The 18,951-nt window shown below is 37.6% G+C and overlaps 1 protein-coding gene across 1 annotated transcript in view; it reads left to right on the top strand.

Annotated features, from left to right (window-relative positions):
- LOC124259811 (band 4.1-like protein 3) overlaps window positions 1–18,951 on the top strand; it is an 83,015-nt gene that overhangs the window by 45,102 nt on the left and 18,962 nt on the right. Inside the window, exons 3-10 of the mRNA XM_046694014.1 lie at window positions 11,171–11,302; window positions 11,664–11,777; window positions 16,589–16,631; window positions 16,981–17,056; window positions 17,319–17,363; window positions 17,782–17,961; window positions 18,253–18,340; window positions 18,721–18,873. Of these exons, the coding sequence (XP_046549970.1) occupies window positions 11,171–11,302; window positions 11,664–11,777; window positions 16,589–16,631; window positions 16,981–17,056; window positions 17,319–17,363; window positions 17,782–17,961; window positions 18,253–18,340; window positions 18,721–18,873 (831 nt within the window). The remainder of the gene's footprint in view (window positions 1–11,170; window positions 11,303–11,663; window positions 11,778–16,588; window positions 16,632–16,980; window positions 17,057–17,318; window positions 17,364–17,781; window positions 17,962–18,252; window positions 18,341–18,720; window positions 18,874–18,951) is intronic.

The following is an 18,951-nucleotide window of genomic DNA, read 5'->3' as shown; positions in this document are numbered from 1 at the left end:
TTAAACCACATGATACATGTTAAGCATCTCGTTGACTTGCAGAGAGGACGTGCTGAAGTTAATAAACATCAAACTTTTGATACAGATGAATAAAATCAGATGCCTTAAATAAACAAACAACAAACAATTGAATGAATAAATAACTAGGGTTATTGTTTGATATGAGTTAATACTGTTGCTTACAGTTATGCAAAGTGTAAAAGGAGTTTGCTCATGATGATAATGTTGTTTAGAGAGATGTTGTTGGTAGCCGTCCCTGCCGTTGCACGTCACCTACATACTTCCTGTCTACTGATGCAGGACCCTGCAGCATGCCTAGTCTGTCATAATGCCCTGTCCTGCAACAGGTGCCCTACAACAGGTGCCCTACATGTGCCACACCCACTATCAGAATGTACACCTTCCTGAGTGACTAAGGCCATAGTTGTCTTGAGGCCATAGAGATTAGTTATCTGGCCAGGAGAAGTCCGGTTGTGACAATACGTGTGAAAATACATCTCGCAATAGCACATACACAAGAGTAGCTTAAGGACAGCTATATTCACCATCTTCTCTATGTACACATGTACGGACCTGGTCTATTACAAAGATGTGTTTTTATGAATTTACAACCAAGAACACATAGACCCAGTACTGCTAAACTCAAACTGCATAGTCGCTAGCTCAGTGGACAGTGTGTTGACTTGACAGTAGATTGAGGTAGATGTTCCGTCTCATACTGTGTTCCATCCACATACAGACGCCACCTAAGTCCTGTGTCACACTTGGCCTTCCCTACATTAAGCAGACATGTCGAAGTTGAAATACTGTCTACAATACTGAAAAACTTAACTCACTTACTCCAGCTACACAACATAACTCAAGGTATGTTACCAACTCACAAATACATTTACCATATTCGCTGTAAGTTCTGAAATGTTACAAGACAGCTCATATTAAACACAACAATCTAAAAGAGATGTACAACTGCTAGCTGCTAGTTGAACCAACTTTGTACTAGAATCTGTACTTTACTAAGAAAGTGTAATCCCAAATATAACATATGTTATATTTGACCACTTTCTAAAATGGCATTGTGTATTTCATAACTTTGTTTTGTACATTCAAACAACAAATTGAAATTGTGTATGGTTTTCATAAGCTCTCACCTTTGTTGATTATTTTAAGCACCAGGGCATATATTACACTATATACAGTATCTAATACTAACCAAACTGTTGTATATATGACCACTTCACATGTGACCTAATCTGCCCAACAGGTGCTGAGTGGTTTCCACCATGTAATATGTCATATATTGTACAACTACCTTGTGGTGAATATCAGCATCTGTGCAACATGAAATATGTTCTAGTAAACAATACAGTGCTCAACAAAATGATTTCTATTTGGTGACTAATCAGGCAACACTATCAAACATATGTATTCCATGCAACGAATATACATGGAACTAATCATCACATGCTAGTCTATGTGTCACGTGACCCACTACACCTGCAGCGACACGCAATCAGTTCATTCACGTTCAACACAGTCAACAGAATACTCAAGGGATTCTGTAGTTTTAATACTTAAGTCAGGTCATTTCATTTCAAATCACAACGTTTTATATGACCTCATTATGCCTGCCCAAATTTTGCAGCATGTTGATGATGTTTAAGCCAACCTGTAACATAATTGCACAATATGAGTTGTGACAGGAATAGTAAAAGCTGGCCAGGAGGAATGAATATTCATGACAGTCACGACATACATGGGTCTAGGCAGAATAGTTTATTTGACTAACAACTGATCTCAGTATCAGTGTATTTAACCCTGGATATGGCTACCTGACAACGCAGTTATTATCCCAAATATGAATAGGTACTACAATGAGTGTGTATTGATAGTTTTGACAGGTGTAAAAACAAACACATGTACTGAAACACTTTGTGAACACATATTTGATTTTTCATAACATTTTTCAAAATGGCCTCAAAAAAATAAAATCAACTTAATCTTAGATATTTGGGCATTAGACAATCAAAAACAAAACAATGGCGTTGCAAGTTTTCAAATCTCAAGTTTGGAAATTTGAGCACAAAACAAATGTTTTCTGATTTTAATTAAAGTTGATTATGTGTTTTCAATGTCAGTCTGTTTAGATATTTCACCACACATTTCATCATTTTTTGATTGGAAAATATTCTTGTGTATAAACCAGATTGCAATCACACAGCCATATTTGTCTCCCTTACTCACTAGAACCCGACCTGGAGTTAAACCCCTTCACCTGCATTCATTGAAGGTACAGATACCTACAGTAAGAGAACAACATATTATCTCTTGATGATTCAGACAAAATACATTTTGAATACAAACTATTGCAAGGTATTCATATAATACATGGATGCTGAGGTAAAGTACAATTTTGGTGAACTGCCAAACAAAGTTATGGTTCAGGCAAAGGATTATAAAAGGTCATACATGTACTTGGATTCAAACCCAAGAAAAGTACATCCTGATATGACAGGACAGTGGGAGTAGGAGAGTAGTTAAAGTGTTTGCTCTTCACGCCAATGACCTGAGTATAAATTCCCCACATGGGCACAATGCTTGAAGCCCATTTCTGGTGTCCCCCGCCATAATATTGCTGGATTATTGCTAAAAGCAGCATAGAACTTGACACAGTCACTCACTCCTGGTGTGACAAGGGGACACAACTCAGAACAGCAAGCTGGGCCATACACTTCCTTTATGCTGAAAATATAACAAGTTATATAATGGTAAATACGATAAACTATCACCTGCATCCCGACCTGACAATTTATGATGCCCCTTCACATTTGCAACACACTCAGGAAGCTCTGGGGCCATCTTCCTGTAATTTGACCAATCAGTGTTGTAATAACACACAAGTCCATTCTTGATTGAGTAAATTGTCTTGAAGTGTATCTCTTTATCTGTTTATCCTTCACCCACAGCTACTGTTGGAGGGTGACATCCTGTCATTATGGGGGAACAGGGGGGATAATGTCATGTCCTGCCGACTCTACCGCCACTGGCTGCTACTTCCAGCTGACTTCAACACTGCGACTTCTAGTACAGATACTTTCGCATGTTCCCAACAACGACATTAGAATATATGTCGATCCATAAAAATTGTCATCATTCTTCATGTTCCCAACATATATAAGACTTATTCAGAATTTTTCCAAATAATTTGACAACAAAACTTAATGTCATCACATATGTACATGTACTTTGTTAAGTAAAAATACATCTAGGATTGAAACTGGTTGATATCCAATGTTTTCATCTTGAAGGTACACCATGCAATATCTTGCATCAAATCAAAATCAAGAAAAATGCACACTTAACAATCTCCAAGCATGCTAAACATTTGGTTCAGTTCTAAATCATTTTTACCAACAGTTACCCAGTGAAAATTCTCCAAATATAATATCTACAATCTACAATCTAAATAGAGTTCCTGGACAGGTTTTGCTCAATTCTCTATTGTTTGCATAATGTTATATTACATTGTATATTGTTTTAACATCACACTGTTACAATGTACTTGCTTTGTATGTGGAACATGTCTGTATGTTTTGTATTCATTAGACACAAATTTAATTGAGTTTGTACAATATTACACTGTTTCTTCATGGAAATTTAAGCAATAAATATCATCTCACGTAAAGTTCATCTATATACACTAGGCCCTCCTCCCTGCTGTTGTCTAAAGGACAACTGTTGTACTCCCCAAGATGTCTTTCTCACATCTTTCTTGAGCCTGAACAAAGATTTCATTTGAGGAAAAATGTTTTAACTCTGAAAGATAGACAAATATTTATCTCCTACACCATTGTGAAATAATTGTAACAATAACAAAGAGTACTTAAATGTGTCCTTTGATTCTGGACTAAACGCAGAAATTTACATTGATCTTGGAAATGAATGTTTTCCCAAGTGTAGGTACAACTCTACCAAAGTAATTATTTATGGATGAAACATGAGGTCAAAATTGTAAAGTTCACATTAAAGAGGGAACAAAATGACAAGTGTGAATGAACTGTTAATAGTACCATTATCACAGTGTTAGTAATACTGTGTACAACAAAGTTGCAGGTCTAGGGAGTAAGTCACTATCATTTTCTGCATCAATCATAGATACAGATACCATCATAATATACCACTGTTGGTGGGCTCTTCTGAGAATAAAACAAACTGATAGCACACCAGCTGATAGCTACATGAACTCTCCTTCAAGTAAATATCATGGTTACTGGGAAATAGTTTTACTAATTGAAAATGATATAGGTTTGGAAAACAATGTTTCAAGGAAACTATCACAGGATGAGAAACTTCTCGAACTTCTCTCTTCCCCTCAAGATGCATCCTTGGAGGAGGGGGATTTGGGGTGGGGGTTGTATTGCTTAAGAAATACCCTGAAACTACTGGAACAATCATTACCTGCTTGTATACCCTAGCACTTCTAAGGGTTGTTGATAGCCACAGGCTGGCTGTGTGTCAGGAGTGTCGTGTCCTGGGGCAGGGACTATCAGATTTGTGGAGATTAAAATACCAACCCTAATTATAACTTGAACAATGCTGCCATAAATTCTCTGAAAATGCTTAACATGACACCTGAGTAATTAAGAAATACTGATGTCAACTCTGATGCGATTTAAGCCATGGAAAGATTTGTAATTATTAATATTCCACAAACTGAACAACAGATACAATCTGACACAAATTGTGGATAAATATTTGACCTGCTCACATATCTAAGAATACACATATGATATTGACAATACCAATTTATGAATTTGAATATATACAATTTCACTTCATCAAAATGTTTCAAAATTTATGCTTGATGGAAAATATGTTTATGTTTGACATGTTTGTAATTGTTAAAGTATTTCACAGAGTTAATTAATTAAATTAAGTCACTTGACAACATTGTTTGTATATTTTGTAGAACCAGAGCTGAGTTAGTCTGGCCTAAATAGGGCATTAATCATGTCTAACAGCAACTGGGTTACACGTATGGAGATGACATTTCTTAATTAATGTCAGCTTCCTGCTGCGAGTGATCAATACACACATCAAACTGGTGAACACAACATAATATCAGCATATTTGTTGGCCACCTTGGACCTCTGGGTCCTATGGTAGCAGTGATTCACGCTCTGATTTGGTCTTGCGTGACCTGTCACACAGAGTACTTGGTAATACAACTATACCTGTAGCTTACTATAGTGGAGAGAAACCAGTACTATATAGCATGACTGTGAGGTTACATCACGACCGCCTCCGTCGTGCAGTGGTTAGAGCATCCGCCCAGAGAGTGAAAGGTTGCAGGTTCGATCCCCGACTGCGTCATACCAAAAGACGTTAAAATATGGTACTTGTTGGTCCCTGCCTGGCGCTCGGCATTAATGGGTAAAACAAGGACTGGTCGGCTCGGAGTCAGTATAATGTGTCTGAGTGGGGTATTCATGCTTTACTGTGGCATGGTATCTCAGTGGGCTAGCACTATGAAACCAGCTTAAGTCTGGCCTTAGTACAAGCAGCTGTACATACACATACACACGCATGCACGTCGTCATATGAGCGAAATATTCTCAAGCACGACGTTAAACCCAATTTCACCTCACCTCACCTCAGGTTACATCAACTTACAAGCAAACAGGTGGGCAAATAACATAGTCCTCCGGGATTATTATAAGGAAATGCGGAACATCAGTCTGCCTTCCAGACCCAAGAGAATATATTGAACATAAGTCCTACTTAAGTCTAAAATGATTTGGCAAGTCATTGTTCTGGGCTCCACTTGGAATTGTGAGTGAGTGAGTGAGTTTAGTTTTATAGTATCACGGCAGGGGACATCAAAAATGGGCTTCACACCTTGTACCCATGTGGGGAATCAAACGTGTGTCTTCAGCTTGACGATCGAATGCTTTAACCACTAGGCTACCCGACCACCCCGGAATTAGGGGACTACCGTATATGTCAGTATAGCAGAACATGGAAGAACATGAATCAGAATAACAAAATTATGAATCTTTACAGCTGGTACATAGGATACACAGAGACTCAGCCAGTAATTACCACAAGGGGCATGTATTTTATATTTCTGTGATGCAAAATCAAATGACAATTATGAAAAATTAATCCTCAAAGGGGGTGCTGGTGAGTGATTTTGTGGAGGTCAGCACCCTTGGACCCCCTCTTGATCTTTATAAGTGTATATGTATGAAGATTTTTACTAATGAATATAGGAGTCTTCGTGTTGACTAATACATTGGTGGAGTTGTACAAGGTCATATCACTTCTGTCCTGGGTGAGATAAACACACCTTGCAAACATGTGGCAATACCAGATTAACTGAGTTCACATTGATGAAACATAATACTGACACACTACTTTGTTTATCAGTTCATGAAACTCCTCATGTGTATCATGAAAAATGGTTTCAGGTTTCAACCAGAGGTTTGTTGTTGTTTAGCCTGTATGGTGTTTCCTACTGGCAAATACTGGCTTGTCCACTGATTTCCCTACTTCTTATAACTTACTGATATGAAAAACAAAGCAAACCAGTGAGGTTCACACCCCTCACGGTTGTGAGTAACTCTATCTCTATTGTAGGTGTGTGTCACTTCCTGCTTGGCAGTGGCATTCATCACAGGGTCACACAGTGTTGTACTTCTCAGAACACAGTGTTGTACTTCTGTGGATACAGTGTCAGACAGTCTACACATGGTCACACAGTGTTGTACTTCTCAGGACACAGTGTTGTACTTCTGGATACAGTGTCAGACAGTCTACACAGGGTCACACAGTGTTGTACTTCTGTGAATACAGTGTCAGACAGTCTACACAGGGTCACACAGTGTTGTACTTCTGTGAATACAGTGTCAGACAGTCTACACAGGGTCACACAGTGTTGTACTTCTGTGAATACAGGGTCACACAGTGTTGTACTTCTGTGAATACAGTGTCAGACAGTCTGCACAGGGTCACACAGTGTTGTACTTTTGTGAATACAGTGTCACACAGTCTACACAGGGTCACACAGTCACACAGTGTTGTACTTCTCAGAACACGTGTTGTGCTTCTGTGGATATAAGATAGTTTACACCACAGGGTCACACAGTGTTGTACTTCTCAGAACAGTGTTGTACTTCTGTGGATAGAGTGTCAGACAGTCTACACAGGGTCACACAGTGTTGTACTTCTCAGGACACAGTGTTGTACTTCTCAGGACACAGTGTAAGACAGTTAATACCACAGGGTCACACAGTGTTGTACTTCTCTGAACATTGTCACACAGTGTTCTACTCTGAATATAGTATTACACAGTGTTACACTTCTCTGAATACAGTGTCTTACAGTGTTGTATATCTTTGAATATAGTACTTCTCTGAATACAATGTCAAAAGCTTGTAATTCTCTATGTATGTACTGTCACACAATGCACTTTATACCCATGCTCATCACACAATTAAGCTGCTTTAATTACATGAAACATGTCTATTGTTTCCTGATGAGTAATATGACGTGTCACTGATGCGAATTCAAATCTGCACATGAAAAGCACTAAAATATACTATGGTTAGCTGATCATATACTACTACCTGTACCTGATTTTAAGATTGCCAAGATCTAGCTGTGGATGATCCTTCCTATTGTGCCAAACAATAGCAACACATAATACCATATTTCACAGCTGACTAACACATACTGGCATTGTAACACATCCACCAGTTTGCTTCACCCATGTAGTTGTGAATCATGTCGGCAGTGTCCAGCCTTGTTGTAAGCTCCTTACAGCCTCCTCTTAGGGGCACCCCAAGAAACTCTTGGACATCCCATACCCCGCCACTCCACCTTCAGGTGAGTTCTGCAACATTATCCACTACATCCTAAGTCATACTACATCATTTTTGCTACAGTACATGTTGACAATCTTCATATAACTTTCCAGAAACCCTGTCACAACCTCTGTTATACAGACAAACATTGATGATAGTTATTGCATTGTGATTAATCATAACACAATGAAATATTTCAATTATAGACTGAATCATAAATGAACACTGATATTATGTTATTTTCTTTCAAACCAATCTGGAGTTTTAAAACACAAATGGTGTATGAAATGTTTTGTCAATTCTACCCATTCTTGAAGGCGTATTTAACTTTAGGTCTCGTTTGGTTTTATCTTTAAAATAACACAATTGCAAGGCAATTCAATCTTGAAACCAATGTGTTGCCTATGATGAAGTGCCATATTCATCTAACTATTATATTGTGATAAACATATAAAAAAAGGAAAGTTTGCTTAAATCAGAAGTGAAAAACAACGGACAAGCATTTAAGAGGTTACCAAAAGGTTCCATTTAGTGAGGTTCCTGTACTTATTTAACATACTCATGAACAAAATATCTCTGACACACACCTGTAGTTGTGACCAGTCCCTGTTTAGCCTGACAAGATACAGAGCTATTTCCATTGTTATATCATGCACTGCACACAAACCTATTGTAAATCCGCACAATATTAAGTTCAAGCTTACCTTTCCTTGTGAAGCTTGAACCAGCTGACACACCAAGACTGCACCAGCAGGAGTGACACATCACCATGGAAACAACATGTTTCATATGCTCAAAGTGAATCATATGTTGATGTTGAACACATAACATAAACTTCTTCTCAGTTTCTTACAAACTGAAACTGTCGGTGTTTAAAATAGGTTGAAAGTGGACACAAGCCAATGGCATTCTAGATCATTTTTTGTCTACTGTGAAATGTCTGGCTCTATTTTCATAAATGTATAATGCTCTCTGAAATACTAGTATGCAACAGAATGTCATGAATCTACTCGATCTGGCCTACACCTCCCCCAAATGTTTGATAGGCACAAGACTTTTAGTCAATATATTCATGTGATCAGTTACTTTTGACTTTCAGTATACATACCAAGCACACTTAATGCAATCTCTTTGTAAATATCCTCTGTTTTGCATGTGATTATATCTATAATTCCTTTCATACGACCAAGAAGGTATGTGACTCTGCCATCTGTTGCACAATAGATGCAGGTCGTGCAAGCCTTTCATCCTTGTTCCACAGTTCGTGACATTTATACATTGATCTGAGCATGTATTTCATTGAGCTGTCATCAGCATTTGTTGATATAGGGTAATTTAATTAATTTCTCCATTCTAATTTTCTAACGTTCGAGACTGTAAACATCTACAAGTTTGAATTTGTTTTGTCACCTCAGTTTACCTGAGAATCAGAAATGTCATAATGATTTGTCCATAATAAAAAGTGACACATGTATACATGAACTATTACACACGTTTTAATTTTCTACAAAGGAGGAATCCTCATTTGCTCACAAACAATTTTGTATTCAAAATTTAGACTGGAACAACAGAGTGCCTTGTATTTTTACTAGGATATATTATGAAATTTAGACTGAAACAAAAAATCAATAACCACCTTCAGTAATATAAGGTGCTGACAACTCTCTGGGCAATGTTGAGTAATTTAGTGAGCAATTATTGTATGACAATATATCTATACAAATTGTTTTAGTTTTAAAAGAAGGTTTAGAATTTCATATATTTTGAAAGAAGTATTGTATTACAAAGATGGCCTTTCAGAATCCATATAATGCTTTTTAATCAGATGATACAACAAAATACTTGAACATTCACTTGATTCAGATTGAAGTTTCACTGTATTGCTTTCTAATAAACTGATTAACTACGAAATTGTGCACCAAAATTTGAAGACATCAAATTTATTCAACAACATGTCTGTTCACTGAATAAGCCTTTGCTTTGAAAAGAACTTTTAGCAGCATAAAAAACATAGTAAGTCAAAATCGGATTCCGTAATCCGTAACTCTTTATCGTGTTCATCTTTTACATGATTCCACGCACCTGTAGGATCTGACCACCTTACAGACTGATAAAACGTTCTTAGAAATTCTGGCCTTTTCATTCTGCAATAACAGTTGTCTTTCTATTTGAATGGACATCAAATGTTCATAATATTCAAACCGTATTTATGACATTTGCACATTTGTTTACAAAATTCACACACCTTGACACACTGCATTGACCTCGCAGGGAATGCTGGGTACGCGGTGATGTCATAGATGTAGCGGGGAGTACCTTTCGGAAACAAGCGAATACACTGCGTTCACTTTCCAAATGTTCGTGCGATAAATGAGACTTAACAGGTATGTCAAATTTTATGATTAGGAGCCACAATGTTTTTGCCTATTTTGTGTCAGTGCAATCTTCACGGGACAGCGCCTAAAAATAGCATATTAAGGCGTCGTGACCCACATTAGTTTGAATCGTCAATGGCGGCAGCCATGATGTTAGTACTCGTTTGGTGGTGAAATCCATATCCTGATTGCAAACCGGTAATGCAGCTTGTCAGTGCTTCATGCATAGGATGAATGCTGTCTTTAGTATATATACAGTCATAGGCATAATCAGTTGTGTCTGGCGATGAGTTTTGTAATAAATTATTTCGTTTCTCAAATAAATCGGCCTTCGTCAGTTTCGTTTCGTTCAGCAAGATGCAGACAGACTAGAGCTTTGAAGGATCCTCACGACAAGCTAAAGTTTGTGCACTCGCGTAACTATCGCCTAAGCGATCCCCACTTCCTGAATTAAGTAATCGTTTGCGTTATGGGTTGTCAATGATCAGTTTGTTCTTATCGGATGTCAGGCACTTGAAATAGAAATATTGTTGACGGAACTTCGTAATGGACGACGCATTTCCAGGTAGGCTTGGCTTCATTACCTCCCTTGCCTGTTTGGCTGTTCAGGTAAATATTGTAGGGTTTTGTTTTCCCTAATAGAGACATTATCAAGAAATAGCAAGTAATTTAGCCCATATGTATGTTACTCTCGCGGTTAGACGTGTATGAATATGGACGTATGGTATTTGTAAAATGTGTCGTCTGCCATTTTGTGACCTCGACCGGGTGTTCAGTGATGCGTTTCCGTGCCGGTGTGCTGTCCTGTGAATGCATACTTGTCGAGTGACGAATGTCCCACCACTACGGAAGTAACTGGGAGCGGAGCGCTTTCTAGGGTCTTGTCATGCGATACTGTCCACTATTCCAATACGAATTTTGTTCATTTTGCAGGTGAAACGAGAGAAGAGCCCGAACAAAAATATGACCGACAAGAAGTCCCCTAAGAAACAGACTAGGTCATCGAAGGAAATAATCTGCACTGTTGTACTCTTAGATGGAGAGAATTTCGATGTGCCGATTGATGTAAGTTGTCTTCTTTTATGCCATGTCAGTGATACTGAATGAATACAAACAATGCATTTTATTAAATTTATAGTAGGATTGTCTCAATGTGACCTTTCCTGAATCAGCCTACATTTTGTATGAAGTCAAATTGTGTGTGTACTGTCAATGCCCCGCTGCAAATGCTTTTAAATTGTTTAGCTAACTATATTTTGTATGATTTTCAACCCATGATTTTTTAAAGCAAATGTGATGACACTTCATGACTTCAGCTACATTTTCAGTCATTCTTGTACGTCACTACCATGTTTTATGTACCTTTTTAATCCTTGATGCAAATGTTGCAATGTAATTTTAATGCTGTGATCCTGTTTTATTCCAGAAAAATGCTGTAGGTCAGAAATTGTTTGACAAAGTTGGAGATCATATCGATCTGCTGGAGCGGGACTACTTCAGCCTGACCTACACAGATGACAGGGACCCAGCACATATAAAGGTGAAACAAGCATGTCTCTTTCACTCTAATGGGACATACAATCCTTACTGTTTCCAGGGCTTTATACTCTGCCTTTGGAATGTTGGTTATTGTTTTCTGTTTTTTTCAGGTTTTGTTTTATCTTGTATGTGCACATTTCAAGGATCTTTAATGTGGTCTTGACAGGGATTTGTGATACAAGAATATCTGTGCGAACCTGTGCAGATGTGAATGGATTATTTTCTGTGCTTTTCATGGACATGGCTTAATTATTTGGATAGTCATGAGATGATGCAGTGCAGTGGAAGATGTTGGATTATCAAAAGTGATGTACTGATGTACATGTGTGGATACATGGGAAAATTATGGATTCATTGTGAAGCAGTATGACAAGAGGCAATTTCCCTTAGTGTTTCACAGTGTTGGAACAGTGGATACAAGTCAATTCAGTGAATTTCTTGATGTTCTCTGTGAATTGTATTATTCATAGTATTAGTTGTGTTCTGCTATACATACTCATAACAAGAATCATGGTGTGTAAAATTATTGTTGGGCACTGACTAGAGCTGGTTATTGTTACATTTTGTCAGATCGATAATCGCTAGTGTCAGATCGATAATCAATCGATTATAATCGTTTGGACGGTCATTTCATAGTCAAATACCTACGTTAGCGAACTAACTTCCGGGATGTTGTCAGCACGTGTCAATTGTTAACGCTAGCAAGTTACTTACATGTGCAGCGTCTTTGGATCATCAAGTATCCTATCGTCTAACGTTTCTGATTGTTATATGTTTTTGATCGCCGATTACAATTCCCATTTATAGCGCAAAAATGAGAGAAAATCCATGAGAAGCATCCCCGAATGACAAAAAGATGATCCCCGCTATTGTTCTGCCATCGATATGCTACGAATCAAGTTGCGATCCGTAGGCAACAGTATAACAGTGTTCACGAATGGTGTTTCAAAGTCACAGGACATTGGGTCCTGTAAGTTTCAGATGTCTGTCTGACCCATTGAAAATGCACAGGACCCATGGAATAAAATTAAACACACATTTCAGATTTAATATTTCTTATAATTGACATTGAAATTATTAACAAACATAAGATTTATAAACAGCAAACAAGTGTCACATATAACAACTTCAGTCAAAGTCATTGTGAAATATACAGTCAGACACTGGGGTCTGCGGGTTGTAGACTTCTGTCTGACCGTTGGCGAATCTGCCGGATTTGTCAGAGGGTCAGACGCTATTCGTGAACACTGTTATAAAAACCCCACAAAAGATTAATTTTAACTCGGGGGATCCTTAATGCAATATGTACCTCATAATCAAATGCACAAAAATCCTAAATCTTTACTCCAAAGATGCCATTAATGTTTCATCTGCTTAGTTGACATCCCACCATACAAGATCACACTACTAGTCATGTGACCTCGCTGGTCGATTTATTTTCATGGCATGCCATTTTTTAAGAAACTTTTAGTTTATGTTGAAGGGTGAACAAAGACATTTCCTAAAGGTTGAAACACAAAATTTATTCTGGGAAGTATTATAATTAACCACTGTAACGAAAGTTCAAGAGAATTCATGAAACTGAAAATAGCTCTATTTTACCCGCCTTCCATAGTCATGTGTTTGTATGCAAATGCAACTCAAGGAATTCCCTCTTTCAGCCAATTAGAAAGTAGCTAACCTGTAATACCTGGGTCGTATTGTGACGTTTTGTTGCATGATTGGACGAATGAGTTTTGCTATAAACCACTTTACACGTTAACTCATAGTATTTCAATGACGAAATAGGACACCCCAATCTAAATATATCTAGCATTGCCATTGGCTGACAGGGGAGGCATGCATACTTGTGTACTACACAGCTTCCGTTTAAGAGGTAAACAAGCAATGACAACCAGAGTGTTCGGTATAAGAAAACATGACAAGGTAGAATAAAATATTTTAATGTATGTGCATCCAAATAATGATTATTTCCGATTATCGATCTGCAGTTTATTTGTAATCGACAATCGTTTATTTTCACTTAGATCAAACGATTAACCGATCCTACGATTAATTGCTCCTGCACCACTGACACTCGACCAACATAAGACAGTTTGTTCTGTGTATGTTCTACTGAGGAATTGTTTGATCCAGATTCAGTCGTTTACGGTCTATAGTGATATTAGTCTGTGTCTGTCAAATATCATTTTTCAGTCTTCTAAACTTCTATATTAATATATTAACTCTTGGATCAAATTAAGATCTAACGTGACGTGTAGCGTCTGTTATAAATCTACACAGGTTTATGAAGGGCTGTCATGCATGGATGCCCACTGCCAGCTGATTCTTCACTCAGAAATGAGACTGATGCCTTAATATAACCATTTGCTTGCAAGTAGAGAGACTATCACAGAACTTAATTAGTATATATTTGTGATCTCTATGACCTTTGATTGATGACTTACATATATTAGGAAGTAGATGCTGCAGAAATAGGATGTCAAAATTTGATAATGTTTTTCTACTGTACTACTTTATGTACATATTTGACAAGTTAATTAATATTTGAAAATTACGATGCATCATCTACACAAAATGTCCAGTATTTTCCCTTTCATTTGGTCAGTATTATATCATTGTGTTACATGATTTGAATGATCAGCTGTGACTTCCCAACATCAAGACTTCCCATGTTGCTGCTAAACTTAAGTTAAACAGGAATAGACCTGGGCCCCACTTCACAAAGCTATCGTAGCGCTACGACTGTCGTAAGTCTATGTTACAGTATAGGAGGTATGACAGTTGTAGCGCTACGATAGCTTTGTGAAACGATAGCTTTGTGAAACAGAATCCTGTTCTTTTTGGCTGATATATTTACTATATACACGTGTATTGTGAGCTAATTTTATGGCAATTGATGAATAGATTTAATACAGTGCATCCTAAAAAGTAACTTCTTTATGAGTTTAAACAAGCAAAATGGTTGTCTTCAGGGTGACATTTCATTTTCAACTTGAATTCATTCTGAAAAGTATTGATCTGGCCTCTACAACCTGTTCACATCCTTGTAACTTGTAACCTGTGAATGAACTTAAGTGTGTTACATCAGTAATGCCTGGTATCATATCTAATATAACTGTGTCCTAATGAACAACTAGATATGCTTGAAAGGATGACATTAGTGCGGGAAGGTGTTTTGTAACAAGATTATTTTCAGACTTCAGTCTATTATAAAATGAAGTGGGATTAGTTTGGATACCAGACATATAAGGATGTAGGTTGTATATTTACATTTAGGCCATTGAGGCAGGTATGTGTGGTATGCTGACTGTCACAGTATAATAGGTGGTGTATACATTTGTATATAACCCCTGGCTGAACGACACCTCTGACCTACACTCATGTGTTACAGGGCAAATAGTTTCAGCTTGGCAGCTTAGCTGAGGTCATTCAGCTGTGTAATGACACAAGTAATTACAGTAAGACTTGTTTGGGTGGCTAAGCATCACTGACTCTTGAAATGTTAGTTTAACTGTTTACTCAGTAGGCCTAATCCTGATGCAGATAGTATTGGTTGGAATGTAAGGTGACATGGTCTTGTCAACTCCAATGTTAAAAGTAAAAATTCAAATATTGTTTCAGCCAATCTCATCAGTAACCACCTAATTTATGACAGCTGTAAATTTGCAAATTAGAAAATCAAAATGTAGGGGTGGGTAGTATGAACATGAAGTAGGAAGAGTTACCTGTGACCTGGATAGCACCTACAAGATTACGAGATGACATTGACAACTTGTTAGTACTAAGTAATAAAATGTAGACGTGGGTGTAGTACTTTGAAGGTTACCTGTGATGAACTTGGTTATTCATGGAATTATGTGACATGTCAATACAAAAGAATTACTCCTATTCTAAATGAAAACTAGTGTCAAATCCAGATTTGAAAGTCATTTTATTCAGAAGATGCATTTGTCATGTTGTTGTGTCACCTGTGTTATTGCTTAGGCTTCTCTGTATTATAATTTATAGCTGTGATGTTGCTCATTGTTAACCCAGTCACTCACTGAGGGGTGATAGTTCAGAAGATGGTAACCGACGCAGCTGTTAGATGCTGTAGTTTCAATTCTGATTAGGGGCGGTGGGGTAGCCTAGTGGTTAAAGCGTTAGCTCGCCAAGACCCAGGTTCGATTCCCCACATGGGTAAAATGTGTGAAGCCCATTTCAGGTGTCCCCTGCCGTGATATTGCTGGAATATTGCTAAAAGCGGCTTAAAGCTAAACTCACTCACTCACTCAAATTTGATTAGATTCATATTATCCCAAAGCAAAGGTCCATAGATGTGTATTGACAAGTAGTATTTGTGATTGTAAAGGGTGTTTTTTATTTCATGCAAATATCTCCTTGAACGACTTACCTGATGGCATTTTAAAGTTCTCCATTGTTGTGTGATACCATGCATGCTGAATTGCCTTGAGGTATGGGAAATTCATGTGTTAATACCTGTTTATTGGGACCTTCCATCTCCTGTATTAGATACATGGTGAATAAGTATTGTATTCTGAAACAAATGTTTCATTTGTGCATTAATTACTTTGATCATGAAATTACATATCACACTGATGTATTTGAATTGTATGAGTACCTGAATGTTGCCTGACTCTGAGGGTGCGGGTTCGAATCTCGGATGGGACTCAACCCCAAATCTGTACTTTACTAGAAAGTGTAATCCCAAATATAACATGTTATATTGTGACCTTGCTGTATTATTTCACCCAGAAGTTTTCTCATTGATGATGGAACATGTTTTTAATTTAGTTTCCTTTGTTTCAGTATTGGTTGAATCATGAAAAGAAAATATCAAAACAGAAGAAAAGTAAGTAGTTTTGCGTGAATTGTCAGAATAATCTTTTTAGTAGATGAACAATCTTTTAACTGTTGTCATTGTTTTTTCATAGATTGCTACTTATGAAATACTGCTTGTTGTGTGAATCATCAGACCATCAGAGTTCAGATACCTTTTCAGGATTTTAAGTTGGTTTCGGTGGTCTTATATTAGGCATAATATCTTACTTACCTAAGTTCTCTTTTTCCCTGCAATATTTACAGTCAAATATATATGCTTTAAGACTAGATGAATATGATGTTACCAAAGATGCCTACTTTTCTCATATCAGTGCACTTTTGCTCTACATTTCAATTCACCAAGCAAACATTATTTTCAGGAGGTGCTTGGGTGTTTGAATTTGCAGTGAAGTTTTATCCACCAGACCCTAGCATGTTGCAAGAGAGCCTTACAAGGTAGGGGTGCCAATAATGCTGATGGATCAATTGTCTCTGGACTCTCCCTGGTTTCAGTGTCTTATTATTGGTTCATATATGTTTCATAATACAGAGAGGTCTGTAGTAACTCGTACAACAAGAACCCTTCCAGTACCAGTTAAATTTGATTTTGTGCACAGTAATGTTTAACAGCATGACTGTTACAATGAAAAGGAGACAAGTATGTAGAAAATTTGACTCTCTTGACTGTCTCTAATTTTGCTTATCCTGTCATTTTCAGATATCTTGTTACCTTGCAAGTCAGAAGAGACATTTTAAGTGGAAGGTGAGTTTTATCTTATATTCATCAGCATTTCTTGGTTTAATGATTGTGGGTGTGGGTAGGTCTTGGAGGACTGTATGATGCCTCATTAATAGAATTACAAGAAAATTAAAGGAATATGTTTCAAGACAATGGAACCAACTGATGTAAGGAACAGGTTTTATATTGCTGATAGTGACATATGAAATAATAACTATCCTGAAGGTTTCTTGTGCCATGTGACTCTCTCACTCATTCACTTGGGGCGGTGGGGTAGCCTAGTGGTTAAAGCGTTAGCTCGCCACAAACGAAGACCCAGGTTCAATTCCCCACATGGGTACAATGTGTGCAGCCCATTTCCGGTGTCCCCCGCCACAATATTGGTGAAATATTGCTAAAAGTGGCGTAAACCATATTCACTCACTCACACTTCATGTTTCAGGTTACCTTGTTCCTTTGTCACACATGCCCTCCTAGGGTCATACAGTGTCCAGGCAGACCTCGGCGACTATGATGTCAACGATCATGGAGCTGGCATTGACTACATCCGTGACATGCCATTTGCTCCTTCACAGACAGCAGAACTTCTAGACAGAATACATGAACTTCACAAACAACACAAGTAAGTGTTAAGAGTCACTCTGCTATGATGTTTTGCGTCCTTGGGAAATTGTGCTGTTAGTATTCACTAGCATAAAACTGAAAATTTGACAATATTCGGCTCATGTATACTCACTTGAAACCTACACAACTACATTTTATATCATGAAAATGACTTGTTTGATATAACTCACTAACTGATGTTTTCAGCCATTGGCATTTCAGCTGCTTGAATACTAGTACTGTGTTGAGTGGCTAGTGACGTAGAAGTGTTGCAGGATGCATTCTTATCTTTACTGCCATTATTTTTCAGAGGTCAAACGCCAGAAGAGGCTGAAAACCACTTCTTGGAAAATTCCAAGAAATTAGCTATGTATGGTGTTGATCTTCACAAAGCAACAGTAAGTTGTCATCTTATGTCAGTGAATACCACAGGAAAATAGACTCGAATAAGTCTTTTATCATTGTCTTTTTGGTATTCAATAACCCCTCAAATCTTATTCAGCTGCTGAAAGATTTCAGTGAACATATACAATATACACCTTGCATCAACTGTCATTTGTGTAGTACACTGTCACCGTAATCCTGTACATTTTGACTGGTAGTCTGACAAGATTAGTGACATTATCAAAGTAATGAAAGTGTTAGTGTTACCTGCAGGAAGTGGTACAAGCTTGTAGTTACGTAACTTTGATATGGTTGATGTTGCTCCAATGTGCAGAACATTTTGACTCTAATGTCTCTTTCCCTTCTTCTCACTTTGATGATTATGTGGTTCCAGGACTCCGAGGCCGTGGCCATCATGTTGGGCGTGTGTGCTAGTGGGTTGCTTGTATACAGAGACAAACTCCGTATCAACAGATTTGTCTGGCCCAAAATATTAAAGATTTCTTACAAAAGGAACAATTTCTACATAAAAATACGACCTGGAGAGGTGAGTAAACAGTTCGTTTGAACCCGAGAAGATAAACCTGTATATTTTGAGTATCCATTCCAAGAATTACTCTAAGAC

The sequence above is a fragment of the Haliotis rubra genome, unplaced genomic scaffold (assembly GCF_003918875.1).
Source record: "Haliotis rubra isolate DU_JTF1 unplaced genomic scaffold, ASM391887v1 Scf739, whole genome shotgun sequence".
Classification (NCBI taxonomy): Eukaryota; Metazoa; Mollusca; class Gastropoda; order Lepetellida; family Haliotidae; genus Haliotis; species Haliotis rubra.
This window is presented reverse-complemented; position numbering and strand designations above follow the sequence as displayed.